Source organism: Helicoverpa armigera, chromosome 5, assembly GCF_030705265.1.
Source record: "Helicoverpa armigera isolate CAAS_96S chromosome 5, ASM3070526v1, whole genome shotgun sequence".
Taxonomy (NCBI): domain Eukaryota; kingdom Metazoa; phylum Arthropoda; class Insecta; order Lepidoptera; family Noctuidae; genus Helicoverpa; species Helicoverpa armigera.
Window position 1 is genome coordinate 3,224,891 of NC_087124.1, and position 25,424 is coordinate 3,250,314.

Here is a 25,424-nt window from a genome sequence, read left to right on the forward strand (position 1 = left end):
AAATTGAGGAATATTACACCAATAACAATAAAAAATACCTCAAACTACACACAACTATTACTTCCATACTTAATCAATTTACCACAGATTGAGCAACCTAAGACTCACTCATTCAAATTCCAACATTCGCTCTTTAAAAACACAATCCGACACAGCACCGGCCAAACACACATAAAAAATAAACAAAAGAGTTTCTAATATTTACCATTGTAACTGGCACTTTTAGTTTGTCAAATGATGCACAAATAAAAAAATAAATAAACGTCTCCCCTACTCGAAGGCGTAAGGTATCCTGACGGAATCTTGTAGGCAGTTCCTGACGAATGTACGTCTTATCGCGATAACAACGACCAATGTACGATCCACATTTCACATATCGAGTTTTCCGCATTCGATCGAGATAAAAATTCGAGTAGTTTTTGTGAATCGGTATAAAATTGTGTCGATGTCGATATCGATAATGGTGGAGAATGTCGCGTCCTTAACTTTTATGCTTAAGTGTGACAAGACAGTTTTCGGATGTTTATTAAGGAATATTGATTGAACAAAAATATTTGGTAATATCAAATATTTAAAAACTAATTTCCATATTCGGATTAAAATACCTAAGTCTAGAATGTTATTATGATATTGTATATGCTATAGTGCGTTCAGCGGTTTGCGGGTGAAAAGTTAACAAACAGACGATCACTCGACTTCTAAATGTTACTGTAATTTTACTAAATATCGATACTATTGGCAATAAAACTATACAAATGGTACGTGAAATCGATTACAATTTATGGTTTCTCGATAACATATTTTATATTTTATCAAGAATTTCTTATGATAAAGAATAATGGCGATAAACTTATAAGCGTGACTAACACAACGTATTTTGTAGAAATTTTATTTCGAGAGAAAAATATATGTTTTTAGTTTTCAGTTAAGTGCCAAAAACATAATTAATATCAAATCATAAGATTGGCGTAGACCATGAGACAAGCCTATTAGGTTCTTTTTGTCGGTGCCAATTATTTACAAAACCTTTGTACGGGCCCACTAGAATTTGAGCCATGAAGTCGAATGTAATCTTAATCTTTTCATTTTTAATTTCTAGAAACGAACTACTTAACAGTTCAATCCGATATCAATAGATGGCGGTTTTTAGCCTAAGGGAATTGCATGATATATCGTCTTGTAACTTGTTGTTGTTGTCTTGAATTTTAGTTTATAAGTCGGACCTTAAAAAAAATTGGAGATCTAAAACTTGAAGCCTGAGCACCTAATAATTCTCAAAAAAAAAACGGGAACACACAGCGCGTCAACAAGTGGTAGGTAAGTATACAAAAATATCACAAATGCCAAAAATATTACTTAAAAGAACACACGTTGGATATTCGGCAATCATTTTGTTAACTCGCCAAAATTGTACCACAAGTTATTCAATACCGCACATTCATCATACAGTAACTGCAATCGTAACAATCAATTAGTATTCCGCATCACGCATACCTCAACACAATAAAAATGAAAGTTGACCTACTTTGTACATAACGCGAAAACAATACCTTCCACAAATTAACAATCACATAAGTCCTTATACCACAATATACAATAACAAACTAAAATCGCTAACAACACTAATACTGACAAATTGCGAATCACGATCGACGAACAAAAAAACAATTGTTCTCAAAAAAGTTGGAAAAGTCACGCAAATTAGATAGCACACGTAAACCTTTGTTGTGGACTGGTGTTCTGATCTGTCAGTTTTGATGTACTTACATACACAATAAGGTTACTTACACACTATCGACAATGGTGGAAAGTCATTGTAGGTATGTGGTTGTAAAAAATTTTTTACAGAAAAATAAACCGACTTTAATAAACATATCTCTTTAAAACCATCTCTTGACCAATACAGTGCTAGAAACCGCACCGAAATCGGTTCAGCTAAGTATGAGATAATCCGGCATAACATACATTCATACAGGTTAAGCTGAGATCCTCTTATTTAGAAGTCAGTTAAAAAATTGAGTTAAATGAAAAAAAAAAATGTTTAGTCATCATCAGTCATTATTCCACGACCTAACGAATTTGTGAATACAAGTTTCAGTTTTTTGTTTGTAATGAAATTGTGAATAGAGGGTTTTTACATAGGTACGTCACAGTCACTGTTCTTTTGCAAAATCGATTTTTTTTAGAAACTTATTTGCTTTGTAATGACTGTCATTATAAAGGAGACAAAAAATCTGTATCTTATGTAATTTAGGTGTAACTTTTTTAGAATTAAAGTCAACGGCAATCAACGTCAGACCAAGTTAATGCAGTGCTGAAAAAATGCTTATATCATATTATACCTAGAGCAGTCTAGCATTTAGTGTTAATACAATCATAGACATAACTTAGCTATATTTTTAATATATTAGCCAATTCAATAATATTGTCCAATACAGACAATCATCATCATCATCATCTCAGCCATAGGACGTCCACTGCTGAACATAGGCCTCCCCCTTTGATCTCCACAGATACCTGTTGGAAGCGACCTGCATCCAGCGTCTTCCGGCGACCTTTATAAGGTCGTCTGTCCACCTCGTTGGTGGACGTCCTACGCTGCGCTTGCTAGTCTGTGGTCTCCACTCCAGCACAATAGACAATATTATCGAATAATATAAAAACTCACAAACTGCACATACAAATTCACACTACAAAATCCAGTAGAGCATGCAACCAGCCTAAGGCACTGGGTCGTGAAGTTAATTGAAACGTCATATTTTGGTCGTTAACCTTAATAATTGTGAGAATGGCGAACACCAGCGGCGGAGGGTTACGTACTTATCTCGTTTGAGAATTAGTAGAAACTGCTCTTTTATTGGACTTGTTCGTCTAGTCTTAGGTTTTATCTACAAATAGAGTGTAGTTTTTAATAGACTTCGCAAAAAGGAAGAGGTTATCAATTTGATTGTTTAAATTTTTTCGTTAAATGGATACAATATTGTTAGTGAGTCTGTTTTTGTAGCAGTTTATTGCAAGCGGTATCGGGTTCCTCAGGTAGCTGGGTTGTGAAGGTCAAATAGGCTGGTTCTCAGTCGCATCCGGTAAGCCGACGGTAGTCGGAAAAACGCTAGGCAGATATCAATGAAAAGATAAAAATAAATGTTGGTAAGGTATCTATGTTAAGGAGGTAGGTACTTAATTGTTTAATCATTTAATTGGCATGTAAAATTGTTTCCAAAAGATCTTAAACACCAAGAAGACCTAGAAAGCTATGTAAGTGTATCTAAGTCTTATTATTTTAATATCACAAATATTCCCCTTACATACACAAAAACATAATTACTTCTTATCATCGATTACATAAATACAAAAAAGTACCCAAGACACTTGCATATTCGTAGCTTATCTATCGATAAGATACAGATACGAACGTTCTTAGTTCTCCGGTAGTGTTGGTATGTGTTATGGAGAACGAAATAACTAGCGGAGGTGCCATAACGGAAATTCATCTGAGAAACTAGCACGCCAAAATGTGGGTCACCGGGGACGAGGAACATTACTGTTTTCGCCCTTTGGATCCCACACCTTTGGACCCGACTATTTTTTGTTATACCAAAAATCGTTGACAGATATCTCCAAGAACCCGAACACCTTAAGTATACTCGAAATTATCGTCTCGGTCATGCCCACTGTACGAATTTGACCTATTAGAAGGCACTTGACCTACCTGCATTTTGGCAATTCCTTTCATATTTCCTTACTCCGTGGTATGTGTATGTACCTAGCTATACACTGCAGGCTTATCAGATTAGTGATTACATGGTAGAACGCTACTTACGGTGTGTTAGGTAGAATTGACGGCTGGTCTAAGTGGTAATGTAATTCATCGATTTGGTGGATAATTACTTTATGTTGTTGTAGTTTGGAAGTATAAGAAGATAAAGAGTCGGACTCACGCAAGAAGGGTTCGCTTCCTACCGTATCTACTGTCACAGCCTTTTTATCGTCCCACTGCTGGGCACAGGCCTCCTCTCACACGGAGAAGGATTGAGCATTAATCATATCTAAGAGCCCATAAGATACCATATCTAAGAGGCTGATGATGATTATGCCAGACATTGTCATAATCATCATCAGCCTCGGTCCTACTGATAGGCACAGGCCTCTTCTCACACAGAGAAGGATTGAATGTTTATCACATGACGGTTGGTGATTTCAGACTTTATAATCCAGGTTTCTTCAAACAATTTACGGGAAATTACCTTATTATCTAGAAACTAATTTACAGAATATTCTAAAAATAAAGCAGCTGTACAACAAACAATATTACTCCGATATAGATAGTGTTTCTTCAATCTTCCGAGAACTACTTACATTTTAATAAACAGCCAGCAATGCAAACAAAAGCTTAGCTTCTATTGGCGTCTACAGTTTCTATAAATACTGTCTAATCCTTTGAAATCATGAATACTCTAGCTTTGTCCTTTATTTTAATTAATTTTAGTCTAACTCTGAGGCCAAAGTTCAACTACATCCTAAACGTTAGTTTTCTAAAAACACTTTGTAATATGGATTTCATCGATTAAAAGTAGGTAAATAGTTTTAAGAATAAACCGGCCAAGTGCGAGTCGGACTCGCGCACCGAGGGTTCCGTACAAATCCTGTATAGATAAAAAGTGAGTCTCGCGCCAACCGTTCAGTTTAGAGTTATGATTATTTTGTGAGACCAAAATAGTTAATATTTTTTATTTTATAATATAACTAAAATAGTAGGCCAGTACCTTGTAAAAGTTATTTTATTAAAGTTATTTAGGGTAAACTGGGTACGGTTGTGCCAGGGTACGATAGTGACAGTCGCAATTGTAACGAAACTATACGTAATACGGGGGAGGGGTATAAGGGAGAAAGACGTGGCTCACAAGCCTAAGCACGTTCCCCAATATTGCGTTAGCCGGCGCAGGACGTTGACGTAAGCAGGAGCCCACATTGCTTTTCAACAATCAAAAGTAAGTATTTTTGTTCGATTTCTTTTCCTAATTACTGTTATTTTTATACAGATAGATTATCTTGTTATTTTTTTCTTTAAAAGTTGAACATTAATATTTAATTACGAGTGATTTCTTTTTACGTAAAGTATATGGCAAAATCATGGCAATTTTTTGTTTTCAAAATGATGCGTTGAGTACGGTTGTGACATTTTTTTTGGGTACGGTTGTGACGAATATCTATACATATAATAAATTTCATATTATTATTTTTTGCTTTTAGATGTCCAGAATACGTTTGTGGAAGACCGAAAGAGCGCAGTGTTATATCAAAAAATAAAAAGATGCTGATGAAGAAGTGAAACAAGGGATTTCGTACGTGTAGCTCAAGCTACAAGCTTTTCTACAGCTACAAGTTTTAACAGAGTAAATGTTGTTTTGTTGATTTTTAAAACTATGTTTGTAAGCTTATTATGTTAAACATTTCTACAATAAAAGATATTATAGACCATTTTGATATATGTTTATACATGTCACAACCGCCCTTGGCATGTGGCCGGTTGTGACACTTTCCCATTTTTTTTTAAATTGATGTTATGAGTAATACATTGTATTAAGGAACAATATATTAGTGTTTTTACGTACACAAATGTCCAAATTGCAATACAAGTTCCTTTTCTGCGAGCTAATTAGTAAAATAACAAAATTATTGGTCTTCAAACGAAAATTGGCACAACTGTACCCAGTCTACCCTATATACAACATTTTGTAGTCATCATCCAGAAATCTGATTGAAAATAGCTAATTAAGGTCATTGGGCATATCTGACCCATTTTGTAAAAACTGGCGGACATGAATCAAAGTAGTTTTAAATCGTGGAGAATGGTATGACGTTTCTTTGAATATAAATATTTTATCAAAATTCCATGGAGACGAATGTCCAGGATCGTTTGAAAAATATAAAAGACAAGCAGTTTCAGAGGATTGTACAGGTTGCAATGCTAGTTTTTATTGTTAAAGACTTCATAAAGAAGGAGGATGTCAATTCGGATGACCAGGATCTGATGAGGATCTGGAAACCCTGAGAAATCGAGGGCAACTCTTGAATATTGTAGGCACGTGAGTCAAAACCAGACATATGAGGGTATTTTTGAGGGTACTGGTAAACAGTGAAGGTTTTTAGCTGATTTGATAATGGAGACTACAGAGAGTCGAGGGAACTCCTGAACGGTATGTTGCAACTTGTTACTAAAACATACCGTTGAGGAGTTCTCTCGACTTTCTCACGTCTCCATCATCAGGTAAGCTCTAAACCTTTACTGTTTGATAGTATCACCAGACATACATCTGAGAATCAAGTTTTAATCCTATGCATGCCTACAATTTCTGATAGTTGCCCTCGATTTCTCAGGATTTCCATCATCAGATCCTGACCTGATGACAATGGAAATAAACGGCGAGTATACTCTTTTACTACAAAGAAATGTTTTCTCAAATCCGTCAAACTTGGTCGTTTAAATTCCCCATTGAAATGAGGAAAATATTTGATTTGATTTGATAATATTTTATGTAACTTCAAATTTATCATTTTCGCAATTTTTCCTTTATCTGTACTATATAACGGTGCTTCTTGCCGAATTTCAAGATTCTGAGTTCACGGGAAGTACCTTGTAGGTTTTGATTCCCTAGCGTGTGACGGAAATTCGTCTAAGGTGTCGGTATAACTACTGTATCTTTTGATCGCGTTAACTTAGAAGTTTGATTTTTTCACTGCCTAAAGGGACAATAGACCTAGGTATTTGGTATAAATTTCAATTTGATACCTTTATTCGTTTGTGAGAAATAAGGTAGTAAGTTTCATTTTATTAAAATATTTTTTTTTACATTACATAACTAAAAAAACGAGATTTTCGTAATTTTTCCTATATTTGCATTATATGACAATGCTTCATGCCAAGTTTCAAGACTCTGAGTTTACGGGAAGTATCCTGTAGGTTTTGATTCCTTTGCGAGTGTCGAAAATTTGTTGAAAATATCGACATAATCGGCTGTATCTTTCGATTGGCTTGGCTTAGAAGTTTGATATTTTCACAGCTTAAAGGGACAATAGATCTGAGTATTTCATGTGAATTTCAGCTTGATACGTCCACGCGTTCTTGAGATAAAGGGTCTTGACAGACAGACAGACAGACAGACAGACAGACGGACAACAAAGTGATCCTATAAGGGTTCCGTTTTTTCCTTTTGAGGTACGGAACCCTAAAAATGGACCTTTAAGTTGTCGGTGAAAATGGACCTCATCCTTACCGCTCAGGAGCATTTGAAACCTTCCCTAGCAGAGGAATAGTAAAGGACAGGAAAATATAGGTACCTACAATCTACATACATACGTTATGTTTAAAGAACTCTATCTATCTATTGTGTTTTCCGCAAAAACGTGTTTGTGACAAACGTATTGATCAAAATCTAGGGAATGAACATCAAACGATGAAAATGTTAGCATTCTACAGCTTCAAACAAAAATGTTAGCATTCTAGAGCGACACATATTTTGTGTTCTAACTTCATTTTTACTTTCAGAAGCAACTATGTACCTAAATCTTAGAACAAATGCCTCAGTAAGCTAGTTCAACTCACGTTTTGCCGATTTTATTTACAAATACATAATAATTAGTTGTAGACTTTATGATATGATGATGACTTCAAAGTTATATATCCACTACACAAGAGAAATCTATACATATTTTGTTTATAGTATTATTATGTATAGTATTATGTTTTATTTAACTCAACCAGTTTTCAATCTTTATCCGAGCCAGCGATTAATTAAATCGTAATTAAATCATCCAGGCTAATCGGTTTATAATCGAAACACTAGTGTCAAGCGTCAGACGCATTAATGAATCATGATTTGTTTAGAATCTCTACTAGTTAATATATAAATGTGATTATTTTTCCGACCCAAATATCGACCAATAGAATTGCACCATTCGACGTCACGTGGTACAACCTACATGGTATTATACTGAAAATTTTTTGAATATTTTCTCTGGTCGTTGCTACGTCAAACTGACAGGTTGTGGCCGACATTTGGGACGGAAAAATAATCTCCCGAATACCACACGAGCTTCATAATTATCTGGCATTTCAAGGTTCAAACAAATAAAGTCGTCAAGTTTTTCAGGAAAAATCACTCGCGCTTCGCGCTCGTGATTTTTTAACCTGAAAAACTTGACTCCTTCATTTGTTTGCAACGAACCTATCGGGAAATACCCGATAATTTTGAAGCTCTTGTGGTATTATAAGTGAAAATTTGTTCGTTTGTTTGCAACGGTACCACGCTTTGATGGCAAAACAGATTGAGAATTTTTCGGAAGCAGATGCCTCCAAGATGATTATGGGATAATTTTAGGCAAGGAAATACTTCTTAACCTAACCTGATAAGATTTAACGAGGCTCCATAATTAAGAAATTTTAAAAAATATATTGAACAGTATTTAGTCCAAAGGAAGTATTGACGGGACAAAGTCGTCGGCAGAAGCTAGTTATACAACATAATGCTGATGACTCAGTATTAACGTCACAATCATGTAATTGCCTTCATTTTTATCTCGTTATGTCTAACAAATAACAAGTCTATGGCCATTGAACTTACGGAGTATTTTCTTGTTAAGACATTATTAAGGTGTTTGTTTTATTTTCGGGGAAACACCGATGGTTAGTATCAAAATAATGGAGTGTATATTCGAAATCTATTTTTATCTGATACACACTGTTTTGGTGAAGCAAAACATATACCGTCTTACCACAAAAACTTTTAAACGTCAGTTTAAGGCATAAACTGACGTTTAAAAGTTTGTCTAAAAAAATGTCAAATTATGACGTTGACATATGGTTCATTTTGCAGCCAAATTTTATTAGACAAGTGTAAAACAGGGTTTAAAGTTTTTGTAGTAAGGCCCATACCGTCTTACCACAAAAACTTTTAAACGTCAGTTTATGCCTTGTCTAAAAAAATGTCAAATTATGACGTTGACATATGGTTCATTTTGCAGCCAAAATTTTATTAGACAAGTGTAAGACAGGGTTTAAAGTTTTTGTAGTAAGGCCCATAGTGTTCGTGGAAAGTAAACAATTTCACCACATACTTTCTTACCTGATGTATTTCTTTTTATAATGATCTTTAGGTATAAGTACGACGACGACGAGAAGTACGAGTTTACTTTTGAGAAGGTATTTAAACAATCTTAACACCATTATCATCTTGCCCTAATCCAAAGTACTATTTGGAATCGGCGCAGCATTGACATGCTCCCAAACTCTTATGTATACTCTGCTTATAATATCATCTTCTCCATAGTTCTGTGTATAACGTCATTACATTTTTTGTATTACTTCTTCTGCTTATATCATTTTATCCATATTTCTTTGTCTAAAGTCATTTAATAAGAAACATTACTTTCTATGTCTTTCATCGCCCAATACCTACTTTATATCATTATCATCATTTCCTGTACTGTTTTGACGATTCTAATTAGCTCATATTTATACTCAAATCTGTCTGTTGATTACTTAAAATGAAATACTTATGTAATCAACATATTTTCCACGTTTTAGGAAAATAACTGGTAGTACTAAGAAAATAACAACCTTGGTCAGTTTATAATGCTCAGGCGCAAGAACAGTGATAGTCTGTGCTATCTTATCTATGGCGTTGATCTAAATGACCCATATACCGCGCATTTTCTCCAAAGTTTACCTAGTCTATGTCGATAAGAGGTTTTATGTTATCTTGGTATTTTTGTTTTTTGGATGAATGTAATGCAATTTTTGACGTGCAAGATTAGTCGAGTTGAATTTTGATTTGCAATACTGTACAAAATATGAAAAAAATATATGTAGAAAGTAAAATAGAATTACATAAAAGTAAATTAAATAGGAAAACTGTAACATTGAACGTACTGTGAGAAAAATACAAACTTTAAAAAAAGTTTTTAAAAGCGAAATGTAAAATAATGCCAATGAAAAAAAAAAACCTTCTTTTAGGTAATATGACAATGCACAGCTATATTTACGAACGAATGAATTTCCTGTTTGTATCAAAATTGTAATATAATTGTTATATTTATTGCATATTATTTCCTGTTTGTTTGTAATAAGTACTGAAATAGACGACTGTTTCATCCTTAAGGAACATTTTTGTTAAAGGTCCAAGCATATTATTTTGTTCTGTATAACTAAGGATCATTAATGTAAAAACTGACAAAAACATTACTACGTTTTGAGCCGTGCATGCTAAGTATTTACTTTGCCGCGCAATATTTTTTCAGTTGTTACTGCACTCCTATAAAATATAATCGTTTGGTATGTTCTTGGAATAAAACTGTAGATTTCTAAGTTCAGCACTATATTATTACTGCGCCACATACAATAATTTAGGGAATAAAAAGATGGACTTTGTAACTTTTAAATTTTTAACTCATACATGTATTAATTGAAGCCAAATATAGCCTTGGTAGGTACTACTCCTATTTAAATTATATTTCAAATAAAAGAAATAACTCGCAGCAAAATATATTAGGTAATCTAACCTTTATTTTCCAACACTGTCTAAAGTTTCACTTCATGTACCTGCATATCTCAATAACATAATTTAACACCAAATAAAACGATAAAAACATAACCTTAAAAATATCACATAACAAACAAGATAAAAAAAAAACTTACGAAAATAGAACATCCAGGTAAAACGCAAGGCGTCTTCATTATTACACAAAAATTACTGTTCGTCAGTTTATTCCACTCACATACAAAACTGATGGTCGATTTTTAATAAAATTCCACTCAACTACATCCCGCGTCTGCGAGGATAGTGTGCGATTTTGTATTTGGAGATAAGTGACGTATGGTATTTGGTATAAGACATAAGCGTACAGCGAGTTTCACAAGCGGTAGCGTGTTATAAAAATTATTTTGCACGGCATTATACGTAATTGTGATTATTAATTTTAAGATATATTTTATTATATGGATAATACATGGATCAAATCAGCCACAAAAATAGAATTAAAACTTTGTGCTATTTGTATTTATTATATTCAGCAAACATTGTTAGTGTAGTACTACTGTTTTCTGATGAAAGTACTTTAAATCAATATAATAATAACAGCCATACTCTTAATTCGAGTTCAAGAAGAGTATTCCATCTTATTGACATAAATTCACTTTTCATCTCACAATTGCCACCGTAGCTTAAAACCGCTTACTCTTATGAATTGCAACTCTCTCTTATCATAAACACCTATAAATTATACGTAGTTAAGAACGTGCTGGTACTTGCCCTGGATTTACATAATATGGGAGCTATGTTTATACCATGGCGGGCATAGTTAGGTGAAGTTATAAGTATCAACATTTGTAAAGAGTACCTATGTGTGATGGAAGAATTAATGTAAATAGCGGATTATAAAGTTCAATAAATTGATCAATTTAAGGTTTGTTCTTCTACGGAGGTTTAATTAGAGCACGCCAATTTTTTATAGATAAATCCAACAAAAACTATTGATAGAAAAACTAGTACTTTCTTGTAGTTTGATTAATTATTCGTCTAGGAGGTTTAAAAGCTTAGAATCTCGTCGAATAATACGTATGGAAACAATTTTATTTAAATACCAAATTATTTCCAGATTATACCAGCGTTTTATTCATTTCCCAGTGTAGTCCCAGGGTAGTTAAAACCTTCCTCAGAAAATTTCGAAATCTGAAAGATTGTTTCAAACCTATCAAGTAGTTCCAGAGATTTCCGCGTTCAAACAAACGCTTCAGCTTTTGATATTACCTCTACTATACCACTTGTATACCATAACAGGAAAATAATGCACTTAAAATATGAATATTGGACCATACAAAGACCTCGCGATCGAGAAGCGAGTTCATTGACCTCTCATTACATCAGCAATTTCTCTGTAGTCCATTCAATATGTCAAAAGAAAAAAAAACTACAAGAATCTACCGTTACGATGTTTATATTACCCGTTAATAACACACTGACACGTCAAACTATATTGCAATATTATTGGTATGTTTTCGTAATAATTTCTCATGAACTTCATTGTGTTGGCGTGTTTGAAAAATAACCTAGCGCCGAGAAAATATTACTAGTAACTTGATGCTGACAGCATTATTGTGCTATGTAGGTAACTTTTTCTATACGATTTATTTCCCATAATTTAAATTAATAAATATTCAATCTGTGTATACCTATATTATAAGTAGCTTACGCCGGTGTTTTAACTCAAGCGTCTTGGGAATTACTGCATGCATCTGGCTAAAGTAGTCTGTAGCCTTCCTCGATAAGTGTACTATCTAACAGTGAAATATTTTTTCTTATCAATCTAATGATTCCTGAGATTAGCTCGATCAAACAAATAAACAAAATCTTCAGCCTTATGAACTACCTACCTAAGGATTATGTAACAAGCTTGTGACCTATTTTCTTCAAACTAATTTAAAACTTAATTAAAATAAATATACTTACAAATCTTTAGACCAATCATGACTCAAATCTTGTACACTCAGCCACATGTCTTGAAACTCATGTTCTTTTTTTCAAGTCAAAGGGACTGCCATCTCCAACAAGAATAACTTTTGCCTCCCCTCTGAAACGTTCTTGACCTAAAAATAAAAGGAACATAAAGTGAAATGAAGTCATCAGTCCAATTCCATTGAATTCTTATTATTCGTCTGTACATCAAAGATAAGCCTTATTAAGATTTCTACTGCTAATATATTCACGTTTTGTAATAGATACCTAATACCACGGAGTAAGGTAAGATGAGTGGAGATGCCATTATGATATAGTGCATAAGTGTAGTGTGATAACATAGTTTTAAGTTTTATTTTCAAAAAATTTTGTATAACATATGTATGCTAGTTTTGAGGTATGTATCTATGGGCCTTTGATGCCTGACAATAAAGATGATTTGATTTGATTATGCAGGTAGGTCAGGCGCCTTCTTCTAGGTCGTTATACGAACTAATGAGGCTGTCAGGTTCTTTGAGACATGTGTCAACGATTTTTGATGTTCCAAAAAATGGTCCTGTCCAAAGGTGGCGTATAAGGGCGGAGACAGTAACGTTCCTCGTCCCCCGCACACCCGCATTTTAGTGAGCTGCTTTCTTAAGAGATTCTCCGTTATGGCTCCTCCGCTAGTCATTTTGTTCTCCATGCCTGATACCGAGCGAGCTCCTAAACCATTCTGCCGTCAAACGTCAAAGATAAAACAGTTATTTATACTGTCATCTCGCTCTTTCTTTAGCTTAAAATATACGTGTCTCTTTCCTTCATGGCGTGACAAACGATCATTGTAGTAAGTTACCGGGAGTTTTGTGATTGAACCAAGTTCATGAGTATACTTAGTAGCAAAATGGGGTATTTTATGCGAATTTCGAAGTATATAGATAGAGTTAGATAGTTCATGTTTTGTTACTTATAGATCAGATGATTTTAAGGGTCACAGCAGTCTGCTTTTACACCATAGAAATGGAACAAAAGCATTTTATGGATATCAAAGTCTTTGATGTATAATCATGTTTAAGTTTTTCTCCCTAAAATCATTTAATAGACTACGATAGGATGAGGCGGCAGGATTGTTCGGAAGAGCAACCGCGGCCCTGGTAAACAAAGGGCACCAGAAGAAGCAAAGATGGGCAAACAAGAAACACGTGTATGTACTTATCAACATAAATAAACAAATATCTAAATATCTCTGAAGATATTTCATTTTACTAAGATAATTTTACTTAGAGATGAAATTAGATTAAATTGGTCGTTGGTTGTACTAGACAACAAATAATATTTGGTACTATTAATTGATGAACTAAATTATATTTTAAGGGGTCATCTTTATATCCCAAAGAAAGCCTTTGAAAATATATTTTAATTCTTCTACTCAAATATTGTATACACAAAAACAATAGGAACTTTTAAATGTATTTATTTGTACTTATAAAGTTGCCAAATATGTATGAAATGAAATGAATTCCTGAAATCCGACATTTTCCCCGAATTCAGGGTCACTGGGAGCCTCTGAATCGATATGAGCACCATTATCTCTGCTTTACATCCACGGAATAGATTGTGGCCAGGACATGAGCGATTTTCTATATTTAATGCTTTTAACAACTGGTTAAAGATATTTGCCCACAAGTAATAAAAAAAATGGCTAGGGGAACAGACTCTGATTGATAAACAATATTCGATCTACAATTTTAAGTACATTACTAAGTACATGTTTTTTTTCCAAATATAATGTAATCAAGACGCTGGATGCAGGTCGCCTCCAACAGATATACTTGGAGATCTAAGGAGGAGGCCTATGTTCAGCAGTGGACGTCCTATGGCTGAGATGATGATGATGATGATAATGTAATCCAAAGAAAAACATGTGGTGTGTGAGTATATAATACCTGCATGTGGCTTTAAATCGCTATTTTTAACCCCCGACGCAAAAACGACGGGGTGTTATAAGTTTGACGTGTCTGTGTGTGTGTGTGTGTGTGTGTGTGTGTGTGTGTGTGTGTGTGTGTGGCATCGTAGCTCCCAAACGGATGATCCGATTGTAATGCGGTTTTTTTTGTTTAAAAGGTATGTCAGTCGGGAGTGTTCTTAGCTATGTTTGGTGGAAATCGGTTCAGGTCTTCAAGGTCATCAGCTCGTTTGCTAGATGTCATAGGAATGTTACACGCTCAGTTTACTTGCAAGTATATGTGGGATCTGAAATTTGAAACACTAATGTCTTTTGGAACCACTGAGCTGGTCTGCTGTTAGGGCTCGAAGGTAGGAGACGTAACCCTGAACTGCCTTTTAGTAAACCCATCGAGTTTGGGCTCGTTGAATTTGTCTTGACGAGTTCTCTTCATGTTTCTAATTGACGAGAACCTGATGCTGGAAATGGGATGTGGTGGATGAAACCCTGAAATGCCGGAATAAAACGGATAAACCGATTTATATTTTTGCTGAAAATCTAGAATGTCCAAAGGATAATCTTTATTGTTTCTCAATCTGTGCAATTCTCCCAGAGCCAGTTTGTCATGAGGATTGTTAAACAGCTTCCTTTGGCCGAGATCGCATATAGCGATCACATCTTAAGATAAAATAAATTAAATGAAAGAAGGAAAAATTAAGGAGCTCCTTTAAAAAGCATGAAATAAAATTAAATTATAAATTTAAAAAAACCCCCGACCCAAAAAAAGTACGCAATAATTATGACAAAAGGTTAAAAACGCTTAACCCTATAAAAAGCAAAAAATAACTTTTAACACTACGTAAACTAAATTTTGACGTGTCGGGGGACCGCTTTTTACCTTCATAAATACTTACATAAATCTAATCAAACCTACCTAATTACAACATTCGTTTAAAAAAAAAAACGTATCTAAAGTAATGAATTAGAGCGGTCCCCCGACACGACAAAATTTAGTTTACGTAGTGTTAAAAGTTATTTTTTGCTTTTTATAGGGTTAAGCGTTTTTAACCTTTTGTCATAATTATTGCGTACTTTTTTTGGGTCGGGGGTTTTTTTAAATTTATAATAGTAGGTGCGCAATATTATAGCATTCCCAATAGGTCACAATATTATATCCATTACGAGCTAAATTTATAATTCTATAGAAATTGGACGTTTTTGTTCAAATTAAGTATGTATATTTAGCAATTATTACTCTGTGGGTCGGTACGACAAAGATAGGTAGGTATAATTCATTAAACCTTCCTATCTGTCTATCAGTTCTGGGTTAAGCTCGCCTTTGTACATGTCTTCTCTGTGTTGTGTGTATTTTTATATGTTTTTGTGTACAATAAAGAATAATAATAATAATATAATTCATTAAACGGGTTAACGGGTAAATTATGTATTGTTTCCCTTAGGTTCACATATTCATAACCGTGCTAAGGTCTTCTAGCTTTTTATAGCAATATTACACCTTGATCTATTTGCTGGCATTTTATTTTATTTTAACGACGTCAAAAAACATCAAATTACCCCTCTCGCTGTGGGTTAGAAGCGGTGAGGGAGTTTCAGACTCTGACTGACTTAAAACTGACTTTTATATACCAGGGCCGCGGTAAATCTTTCGACCAATCCCGCAGCCCCGGCAGGCCTTTTCCCTGCTGGGCCCCGCTGGCCTACTGGGCCCCGTTGGGAGGTCTATTGCTGGCTGGAAGTAATTTTTGAAATTTGGAATTCTCTCACCCACATGCCTTGTTCCTTACAAACAAAATTAATTTGATATTTGATACATTTCTCTTTTACACAATAATATGAATGAATATTCGCAGGCTCATTAAAATTGACAAGACGCCACTTCCTATCATTAAATCTTCATATTACCTTTACAAATGAACATTGTACAAAAATAAGCGTCGAATTTCACCCTTAAATAAATCAGGGTAAGCAATTTCTCCGCCATTAGGTGTCGTAATCGCCATCACAAATGTTCGAGGATAAATACGTTAAGCTGTGTACATACTAGCCGTTGTATTAGTTCAATACTTACACTCCAGGGACCAAAAACTTGATAGGCTTTTGTTTCTGGGTTCGGGAGTGACTTAAATCTCTTTGGATGTAACGTCTCGTATAATTATGGTCAAACATCACTTAGGTAAGTCAAAAACATTCACAAACCAGTTCGTAGTCTGGAAGTAGGACGTGCGTATATATATTTGAGCACGTAAATGTTGGACCTGTGCGCTTGATATCTGTCCGGTCGTGTAGGATTGCCGTCCCATCGAATTATGATAGTGTACCTGTGCCTGCGGAAATAATTGCGGTCTTTAATGTCTAACTAACTGTCGTACCTAGTTGATCTTCAAAAATAGCCGCCGTGGCCGACAAGGTCTTGATTGCAGTGAAGTTTAATATTTTTACTACACAGTCTACGAATATACGTTACGAGTATGCAAGCGTTGGAACGCCTTCTCTGTACGTTGCTTTACGTAACATATTGGCTCTAATGCCTACAGTTTGACAGTTAATGTACCATTCACTAACGAGTTTGACCTTAGCACCTTTTTTTGTAGTTGTTCTAGGATTTAGAAGGGGTAGGAAAGTATTAGAACTTATTTCTAGTGTTTAACATCTGTTTAACGTAGTATTATGGTAAAGTGTGAATCAGGCCAAATGGCCTGTAATGTAGCCTGTAATCATCTTCTGGACACCATTTATTTCACACTATATAAAATTTCATCTGAATTTGTGCAGTCATTCTGTGTAGTTGCAAAGTCTCGAAAAGACATAAAATAATACTGTGTTAGATATAATTAATTGTGTAAAAAGATATAATTATAATTTAAGCGCCTAGACACAAATGATTGGCAATTTGTTCAATTGCGATGTTTATAGGGACATGCATTTAGTAGGCACCTAGTAATTTAATGTTTTTTTTTTACACGCTTTTTTATAACCCGTATATAAACTGATTCTGATGATATTAGCATGCATTCCACGCCTATGTGCTTAACCAAAAAAATGAAAGAATATGTAACAATTTCAAATAATTGCAGATCCGTTTCAATTAAACAATCTGCCTTAGGTACAAAGTACCTAAGTGAATAAGTAGGTACATTTACTTGATAATATTGTGTTCCTGCCCCCGCTGATGGAATTTATTGGTTTTCTCAAGGAAGTTGTAAAACTTGGCCCATAAAGTTATCGGAATCAACATTTTATTGCTGTAACGTCGACGCGTTTCGCTGTATTATGTGACCTGTTTTATTTTAGGGGGAATCAGATTGCTAGGTAAATGGGTTTAGTTGATACTGAGTACTTTGGAATGAAAAACATACTGTACCTAATACTTATAAACTATAATAAGAAAATTTGCTTCAGCCAGCAAAATGGCCCCATCAACCGGATAAAAAAGAAGGCTGTTTACTTATTTTATTATGTATAATTTTTCTTTGTATATACTTACATTATTATACATTTGATTGATAAACACCCATGTTCATGCATACAAATGTCAAAATTATGTGGGATGTGAACATGCTACCTCTGGCGTAGCAGGCAGACTCACAACTGCGCTAGATAAAATAACTCATCCTTCGTAGTTCACAATACTTCTATTATTACTTTTAATACGCAACAAGTCTTTATAAACACAATGCACAAAGCAAGCAAAACCAGCTCCATTCAATTCTTTCTACATTGCAAATTATTCAACAGTAAAAACTCTTTGAAAAAAAAACTTCATCATCACCTTTTTAGACACCAGAAATTGCTTCAAATGAAAAAAAAGTAATCTAAAAAGCCTACCTTTTTACCCTTAATGTTACTTTTATTTTAACACCCACTGTACATAACTCTTCTTTTGAGTTGGGCTATGAAAGGAGAACAATAGACGTACAAAGTTTCGACGTAAATAATGTAAACTTGCCTGTTTCCCGCGGTTGCACCCGTGACCTTAGAAATTTTTTTGCACCTGGGTAAAAGCGTAGGTATAATCCACCTTTTCGAAACTAGTGTTCATCTTAAACGGTTCAGATGTTTGTGATATTTGCTTGTAAGCGAAACAAAACTAATATACTTACTAGGGACGTGGCCCAGCTCCGGCAATCTTCCTCATGAATCTCTATCTACTCAAAAAAGAAAAATGTATGGGAAACTATTTGGTGAATTAACATAGCGCGGATTAAAACGCACAAACAAACAGACAGACATAGTAAACGTCTATGGTTTATACTATGTAGGGATCAGACAGGAAGCAATTTCAACGATACCTAAGGGCGGTAAACGAAATGTTTACTTTTGGCCTTGTTGATACAAAAACATGATTGATCGCTCTGTTTAGATGTTTGCTAGATTCTTCTTATGTATCCGTTTTCTTTTGTTTTATTAGCTTTCTTATTTTGCTGTATAAGTTATTGCTATCATCCTTAATCTATATGATAAATTAGAAAGTTACTCTGCCTTTTTGTCGCGCTTAACTACTAAAAGGTACTTATCTACACATATTGTATAGAGCCCGAATAAGGGCATGGGCCCTTTTTTATCAGGATGAGAGAAAAAGTTGGCAAGGGACGTGGGTGGAACTGCGGGGAACAAATTGTTAATTGGCAAAAGTCGTAGGTGGTCATCGTACGTGGTAGGTCATAAGAATTTCTTCTAAGTGGTGGTTGGAGATCACTAACTCTTTTTCAGTATCTACTATTTCAAGTAAATATAGTAAATGACTTATATGAGTACCTATTTGAACAACCTTTGTTATTCTTTCCCGGGATCTAGACACACGGCAGTGTGTCCGCCAAGTTCGAGCAAAAAAAGCGACACACCGGCCGTGGGTTATATTACACGAACCATTTCGGGCCGAATTCGACCCCCCTATAACTCAAAATCTATTTTATTTACGCATACCAAATTTCTAGTATCTGTTGAGACCCCCTCACTTATCTAAAATACAAAATTTCATTAATATACCTATTGTAGGTCTTGAGATATTGACGTCAGAAAATCGCTATTTTTACTATACACTCACTGACTGACTGACTGACTGACTGACTGACTGACTCACTCATCAAAAACCTAGACCACTTCCAATGGTCGTATTGACTTGAAATTTGGCATGGAGGTAGGTCTTTATGTCAAGGTAAAGGGAAAAATCTGAAAATGGCCAAGTGTGAGTCGGTTTCAAAAAAATGAAGGTGTTTTATACCCGGTGTAAATTTATACCCCTAAGGAACTAAAACGAAATAAATTTATCTATATTTATATAATATATCTTCGAATGGTCGTACCGATCTGAAATTCGTTACAAAGGTTTGTATTAATTCAAAGTAAAGTAAAAATCTGATCTGAAAACGACCAAATGTGCGTCAGTTTCGAAAATAACGAATGTGTAACTTTGATCCACGAACATAATACATATATGATAACATGTCATGTCAGTCAGTTGGTAAATCTAGTCCATTTAGTTAATCTAGTTCATTTCTTTGTAAGAAGCATAAATCTGAAAGATAGTATAAATGAGACATTTCCTTAACTAACTTAATCATAAGAAAAAATAAAATAATCAACCTTACAAAAATAAATGAAATCCCACCCAAAACAATAATGTGAAAGACTGCCAAGTTCGATAATATGGGAATGCTTCGCCTATAAAAGAAGTGAGATCTGAATAAGTACCAAGTTCCATAGTTACATATACCTCAGTTCAAAATAGTTACTTTTTAATGATGTTACTTGGCAATGAGTGACTGGTGTGACCAACGGAGTGCCATTTAAGCTCGCTGACTTTGCAAGAATGCGAGTCTCGGTTTTGCTCCGGGATTGGCACTGCAATTTTATTTTTTAAGGACAGTTTTCGAACTTTATTTGTTGAGAGACAGACTTTGAACAAAAAATGTAGAATAAAGGTGATGATAGCGTTTCTTTGAAAAAAAAAACGTAATTAAAACTGTTAAGTAATTTTGATCTAATTATGTTATTTTGCTATATCCAGAGAGGGGTGGTGTGGTAAATATCTATAGAAAGCACAGTCAAACCGCATTTCACAACTTACAGACTTTGTGGTGGTCACAACGTTGATATTGTTCCAATTTCACTAGCCTCAAAACCCTTGCAAAACACGGGGGTAATTTGTGCCACGCTGCCCATTTTCCCGTGCATACACTACGGAACAATACGGATCGTTAGAAAAGCTGTAATGGTAGGAAATTACCTGTACCATGATTTATAACCGGGTGCTTTGTTGGGCTCCACAATGCGGTCCGTTGACCCCAATAGATAGCGGTTTAATCTTTTTCAGAAGCGACCGGCGAATGTGTATCGGGCACGGAAAGGTAAGGCTTGTGATTGATTTTTATTTTTGTGCACCGTTTTAGGGTTAGTTTGGATAGTTCGCGAATGAGGTTGTGATATTTTTTTTTTTGGAAATAGAATAAGTTTGCATTCGTTTGTTTACTTTGAATCCTGCAAGTTTTTCCTGTGTTACGGAATCAAACGTTGATATTGTTTCATTCAAATGTGCATGAGTTCAAATAGAGGGTTTTGTATACATGGAAGATTTTTATTTTGCCAAATACAGAGCTTGTACTATCATCGGGATAGTTTTTAGTGAGTAAAACTTTATCGAAATTCCCTTGGAGCTTACATTGTCTACATTAGTAGGCAATACTAGAAATAACATTTCACCAGAAATCAAACAGAATTTACATTTACAAATAAATTGTTATGTTTAACGGTTAGATGATTTTATAGTTAACTGAATTCCTATGAAATATATTGTAGTGTTTAATCACTGGTATGTATTCAAAGTCACTAAGCTAACGATTAACAATTAATAGGAATTGGGTACACGAAACGTAAACACGTTTATAGCTAATGATATTACTTTCTGAAATATATTCATTTACGTTATTCTATGAAAATCGTATGCAAAACATATATATGACCACTTCGATGGTGCTATGGTGACTACTGCCGAACTGATTGTCCCGGTACGATCAACGTTTGTGTGAAGTGCATACTTGTTGGCTGTGGTCTGGGTGTTATAATATGTGTATGTTAATTCATTGGCTTATTCAGCCACAAAATAAAGTGCTTGCGGCACTAAAAACCGCATAGACAAGCACTGCCACAATCATCTGTCCAAGATGTGGCCAATGATGATGTTAGCCTCCCGAAACACAAGCTAATAAATAACTTACCATGGAGCTAACCGACCGCGTGTAAGTGTGTTGCAATATTTATTTATTAATATTATATTTTGTAATACAATTTTCAACTGCAATAACGCCTGATATATTTCTCGCCCACAACTTACGATGAATCGCAATTTTCATTTTTGATATTTGATTTCAAAAGGCAAAGGTTTTATTTAACATTTGTTAGGACTTATGTATTCTTGTTAAGTGATTGCAAACAGAATTCAGCTGAATCGTAAGTAATTGCCAATAATGTGATATTAAATACTTCATTTTATTGAAGTGATTGTAAATATATTTGGTTTCTATGCTCAAAGAGATGCTTAGATTTTTGATGTCAAAATTATACTTGGTAGTTAAGTGCCTTTGATAGTTAAGTTTATCGAAAAAGTTGAATAATATTTCTAATAACTAAATCTATATTCTGAAACCAAGCAAAAAATATTATGTGACTAATTAAAAAAAAAAAAAATACCGAAATAAATACCTTCTTCTTCTTGCCCTGTTCCCAATTTTATTTGGGGTCGGCGCAATATATCTTTCGTTTGCATTTCTCCCTGTCACTCGTCACACTGTACATATAATTATGGGTATACCTAAAACACATCTAACCACAGAGATATCAATAACGAAAACTAAAAATGAGAACCCCAAAAAACATTTTTAGGCTACAAAATAAATTCTCCCGTACAGACCTGCCACGAATACTGCGCCCGTTTAAATAAAAATAACATTAATCCGGACGCCTAGCTTTGCGGACGACACCCGGACAGCTGGTGTCCGGGTGTCCGGACAACGAATGTTCCGTGAATAGAGAAGGTGTTTATTGTTAGCTTTACCAAATATTTTTGCGGTAAAGTGTATATTTTTGGCTTTGTATTTTGTTGTGCAAATAAGACGGATTTTTTGATGCTGTAACTTTACTTTGATTTAGACAAAGGAAAACTGGTAAAAAGTGTTATTGTTTAAGAATGAACTACCTATTTATCGTGCTATATATTTGGATCAACATAATGATCATAAACAAAAGAGTACGCACTTTAAAGGTCGGCACCGCACTTAGGACTTGACTCCTTGTTTGCATTTTTGTTTTTGTATGAAACTAACCTTTTATTTACACTTAAAAAGATTAAATTTATTTGTTCAACATTTAAAAAGATAAAGATATCCTTTTACCAGAAACACCTCTGTGCAAAAATAGAGAGAATTTCTCGGAAAATACTACCTCGTGAATAGCACGGTGGGTGTCGACAGAAATATCTAGTATTTCATAAAACTTCATTCCGAGCGACTGTTGGTGCATACTAGGCGGGAAATTTTAAAAGAATAGGTCTCTATTACTGAGTTTTTTTTTAAGTACAATGTAGGATTAAGAATATTTTAGAGTGAACTGAACTGTATTAATAAAACTAAAATTAAATTGTAAAAGATATATTGTTCGTTCAAATTGAATTTAAAATTCAGTGTGTCTGTTCTGGTTTGGCCCACCATACAGTCATAATTCTTAAAAAAAACAATTTTTTTACATTAATTGGTAACACAATAACAATGAAAATGATTTAGACACAGTATACTGACTAAGTATAAAATAATTTTCAAAATAAATACCACATACCAAAGCATTAGTTTTTTCGTAACTCTCACACACATATTTCAAACCGGTGAAGCTAATTTAATCCGCCAGTGTTTTCAATTTTGTATCGAGGCTCGTTCGTGAAAAAGGTAAAAATTATTGATATAGACCTCTAGGCCGTTATTTAGAGTTTTATTTATGCTTTATTAATTGGTTTCTATGGACGCAACACTTTAGGGACTTACTTGGCACAATTGTTTATGACGAATAACTGTTTTGTGATAATACTGGACACCCCTCATGGTTTCTATGTTCTGAAAGAACTGAGCACTGAACAAGTGACAAAACAAACTATCTTTAGATTTATATTTTTTGTTCATGGATCGTTAAATGTTAAGAATATAAATCAAGTCGAGTAAAAATCAAGCAGTTGCTTTTGAACGTGTTTTCATGACTCCTTTTGAAATCATTACATTGAAATTGAATTAATTTGAAATCATTACATTCGTCACAGAAACTTATTTTTTCATTAGGCGCTTATCTAACAGTTCCAATAATATGTCAATGTAGTATTAATGAAGTAACTACTAGAGATGTACTTGTTTATTTGTATTAAAAAAAAGGTTATGTTAAAAAAACATATAAAGTATGAATAGTCGTATTCATAGTCTTTTAGATAAAAATAGTAGAATATTTCCATGTCTATGAACACAGACACAAAATAGGTAAGACCATAAATATAAATAGGTAGTGTCACAAATGTCTAGACGAGTTTTTCAGCGAAATAAGAAATAATATTCATGGACAGTATTACGTCGTTTCTGTTAGTTTATGTAGTATTTTATTTATAGTTACTAGTCAGGTAAGCTTTTGATACCTTGATGAATAATATTAATTTATTTAATGTGATATAAATAAACGCAAAATATTTCGATCATTAATCGGTCGGCCGGAGCAATTATTCTAGAAGGAGATCAACCAATTGCGCAGACCATAAACGTATTAGAGGTATAGTTCACAAGCATTTGCACAGGTGCACTACGCAGGTGCACTACCTATTCTCTCACGTTCACAACCCGATGGGACGCCAATCCTACACAACCAGAGAGGATCTGGCAACACCGATTGACTTACGCAAAGCCGCAAAGTAAAAAATATTTACGTGCTTTTTGTGGCACAAAAGTTTTAACAAAATAAATATTCAATTGATTACATAACTAATAACTCACTACCAATAAATTGTACTATAGTTTTCCACAGATCATTACACGTGTTTACAAATAAACTGGGTCACTCATGTATTATCCTTACATCCTTACAAACAAGTATCGGTGCCTCAAGACATTTCTAATGAGAAAAGGTAAGTTTCCATTCCTTGGTACTTAGAGAATTTAATAACTGGAGACGCCAATGCTGTGCCTTCTCCTCTGCCAAAAAGGTTCAAGAGCACATACTCGTATGTACAGAAGCCAGCAGATGAACCTACCCGAATCATACAAATTGTACAAATCGAACATTAAACTTAAGGGTAGGTTTACGTGCTGTCGTTTGTGCATAGGTACACGTGAACGTTAAGTTTATGCTTGTGTTTAGGTACCTAAATGAATAATGCGTGAGTATCGTTGCGATCGAAAATGCAAGTTTGAGATATTACTGTTTGTTGCGTTGCCTAGCTCCGAGCGTGTAAATTGGCAGACTTTATCGGAGGGAGATTTATGTTCATGGAGGCTCCGGTTGATTGCATGCTCTAAGATTTGGGATAATGATGATTGAAGATTCGATTACTGGTCAACAAATACATGGTTGATTAATATGAACATCTGTTTATATATTTAGTTACGCTAACTTTTGTTTGTACGTAAATAGTGGGCAGTAGTATAACTTACTTACTCTTCTTCATCTAATACATGTCAACATTATTATTAGTATTAATGTAACATATGCAAAGTTCTCTTCGAAAGCCGTTATTTCTGAAAGAATTTGATAAAGATGATGATAGAATAAATATTCAAAAGTTTGGTTTTATACACCAATACTTGTTTCAGCAAAAGCAGGATAATACTTTTTTTTATAAATGGGTAAAATAAGAATATATCGATAACGAAACAAATAAGATCAAAGTACTACTTATAAGTATTATTAAATATAAGGGTCAGTAAAAAAACAGACGAAAAAAAGAATAAATA

General features: G+C 34.3%; 1 protein-coding gene and 1 long non-coding RNA gene across 4 annotated transcripts in view; one reads left to right on the forward strand and one right to left on the reverse strand.

The window, feature by feature from the left end:
- LOC110384560 (uncharacterized) overlaps positions 1-25,424 on the reverse strand; it is a 434,794-nt gene that overhangs the window by 6,452 nt on the left and 402,918 nt on the right. The window contains exon 2 of one of the 3 annotated variants that reach the window (XM_064034679.1): positions 206-220. In XM_064034679.1, coding sequence (XP_063890749.1) covers positions 206-208 — 3 coding nt within the window. In that variant the 5' untranslated portion in view covers positions 209-220. Of the gene's footprint in view, positions 1-205; positions 407-10,693; positions 10,852-25,424 lie in introns of those variants that run through there. The other 2 variants (XM_021345887.3, XM_021345880.3) reach the window with 2 other exon arrangements.
- LOC135116906 (uncharacterized) lies at positions 4,791-5,478 on the forward strand. Its single transcript, XR_010276478.1, has 2 exons — positions 4,791-4,988; positions 5,251-5,478. It is a non-coding gene; the product is annotated as an uncharacterized LOC135116906 (long non-coding RNA).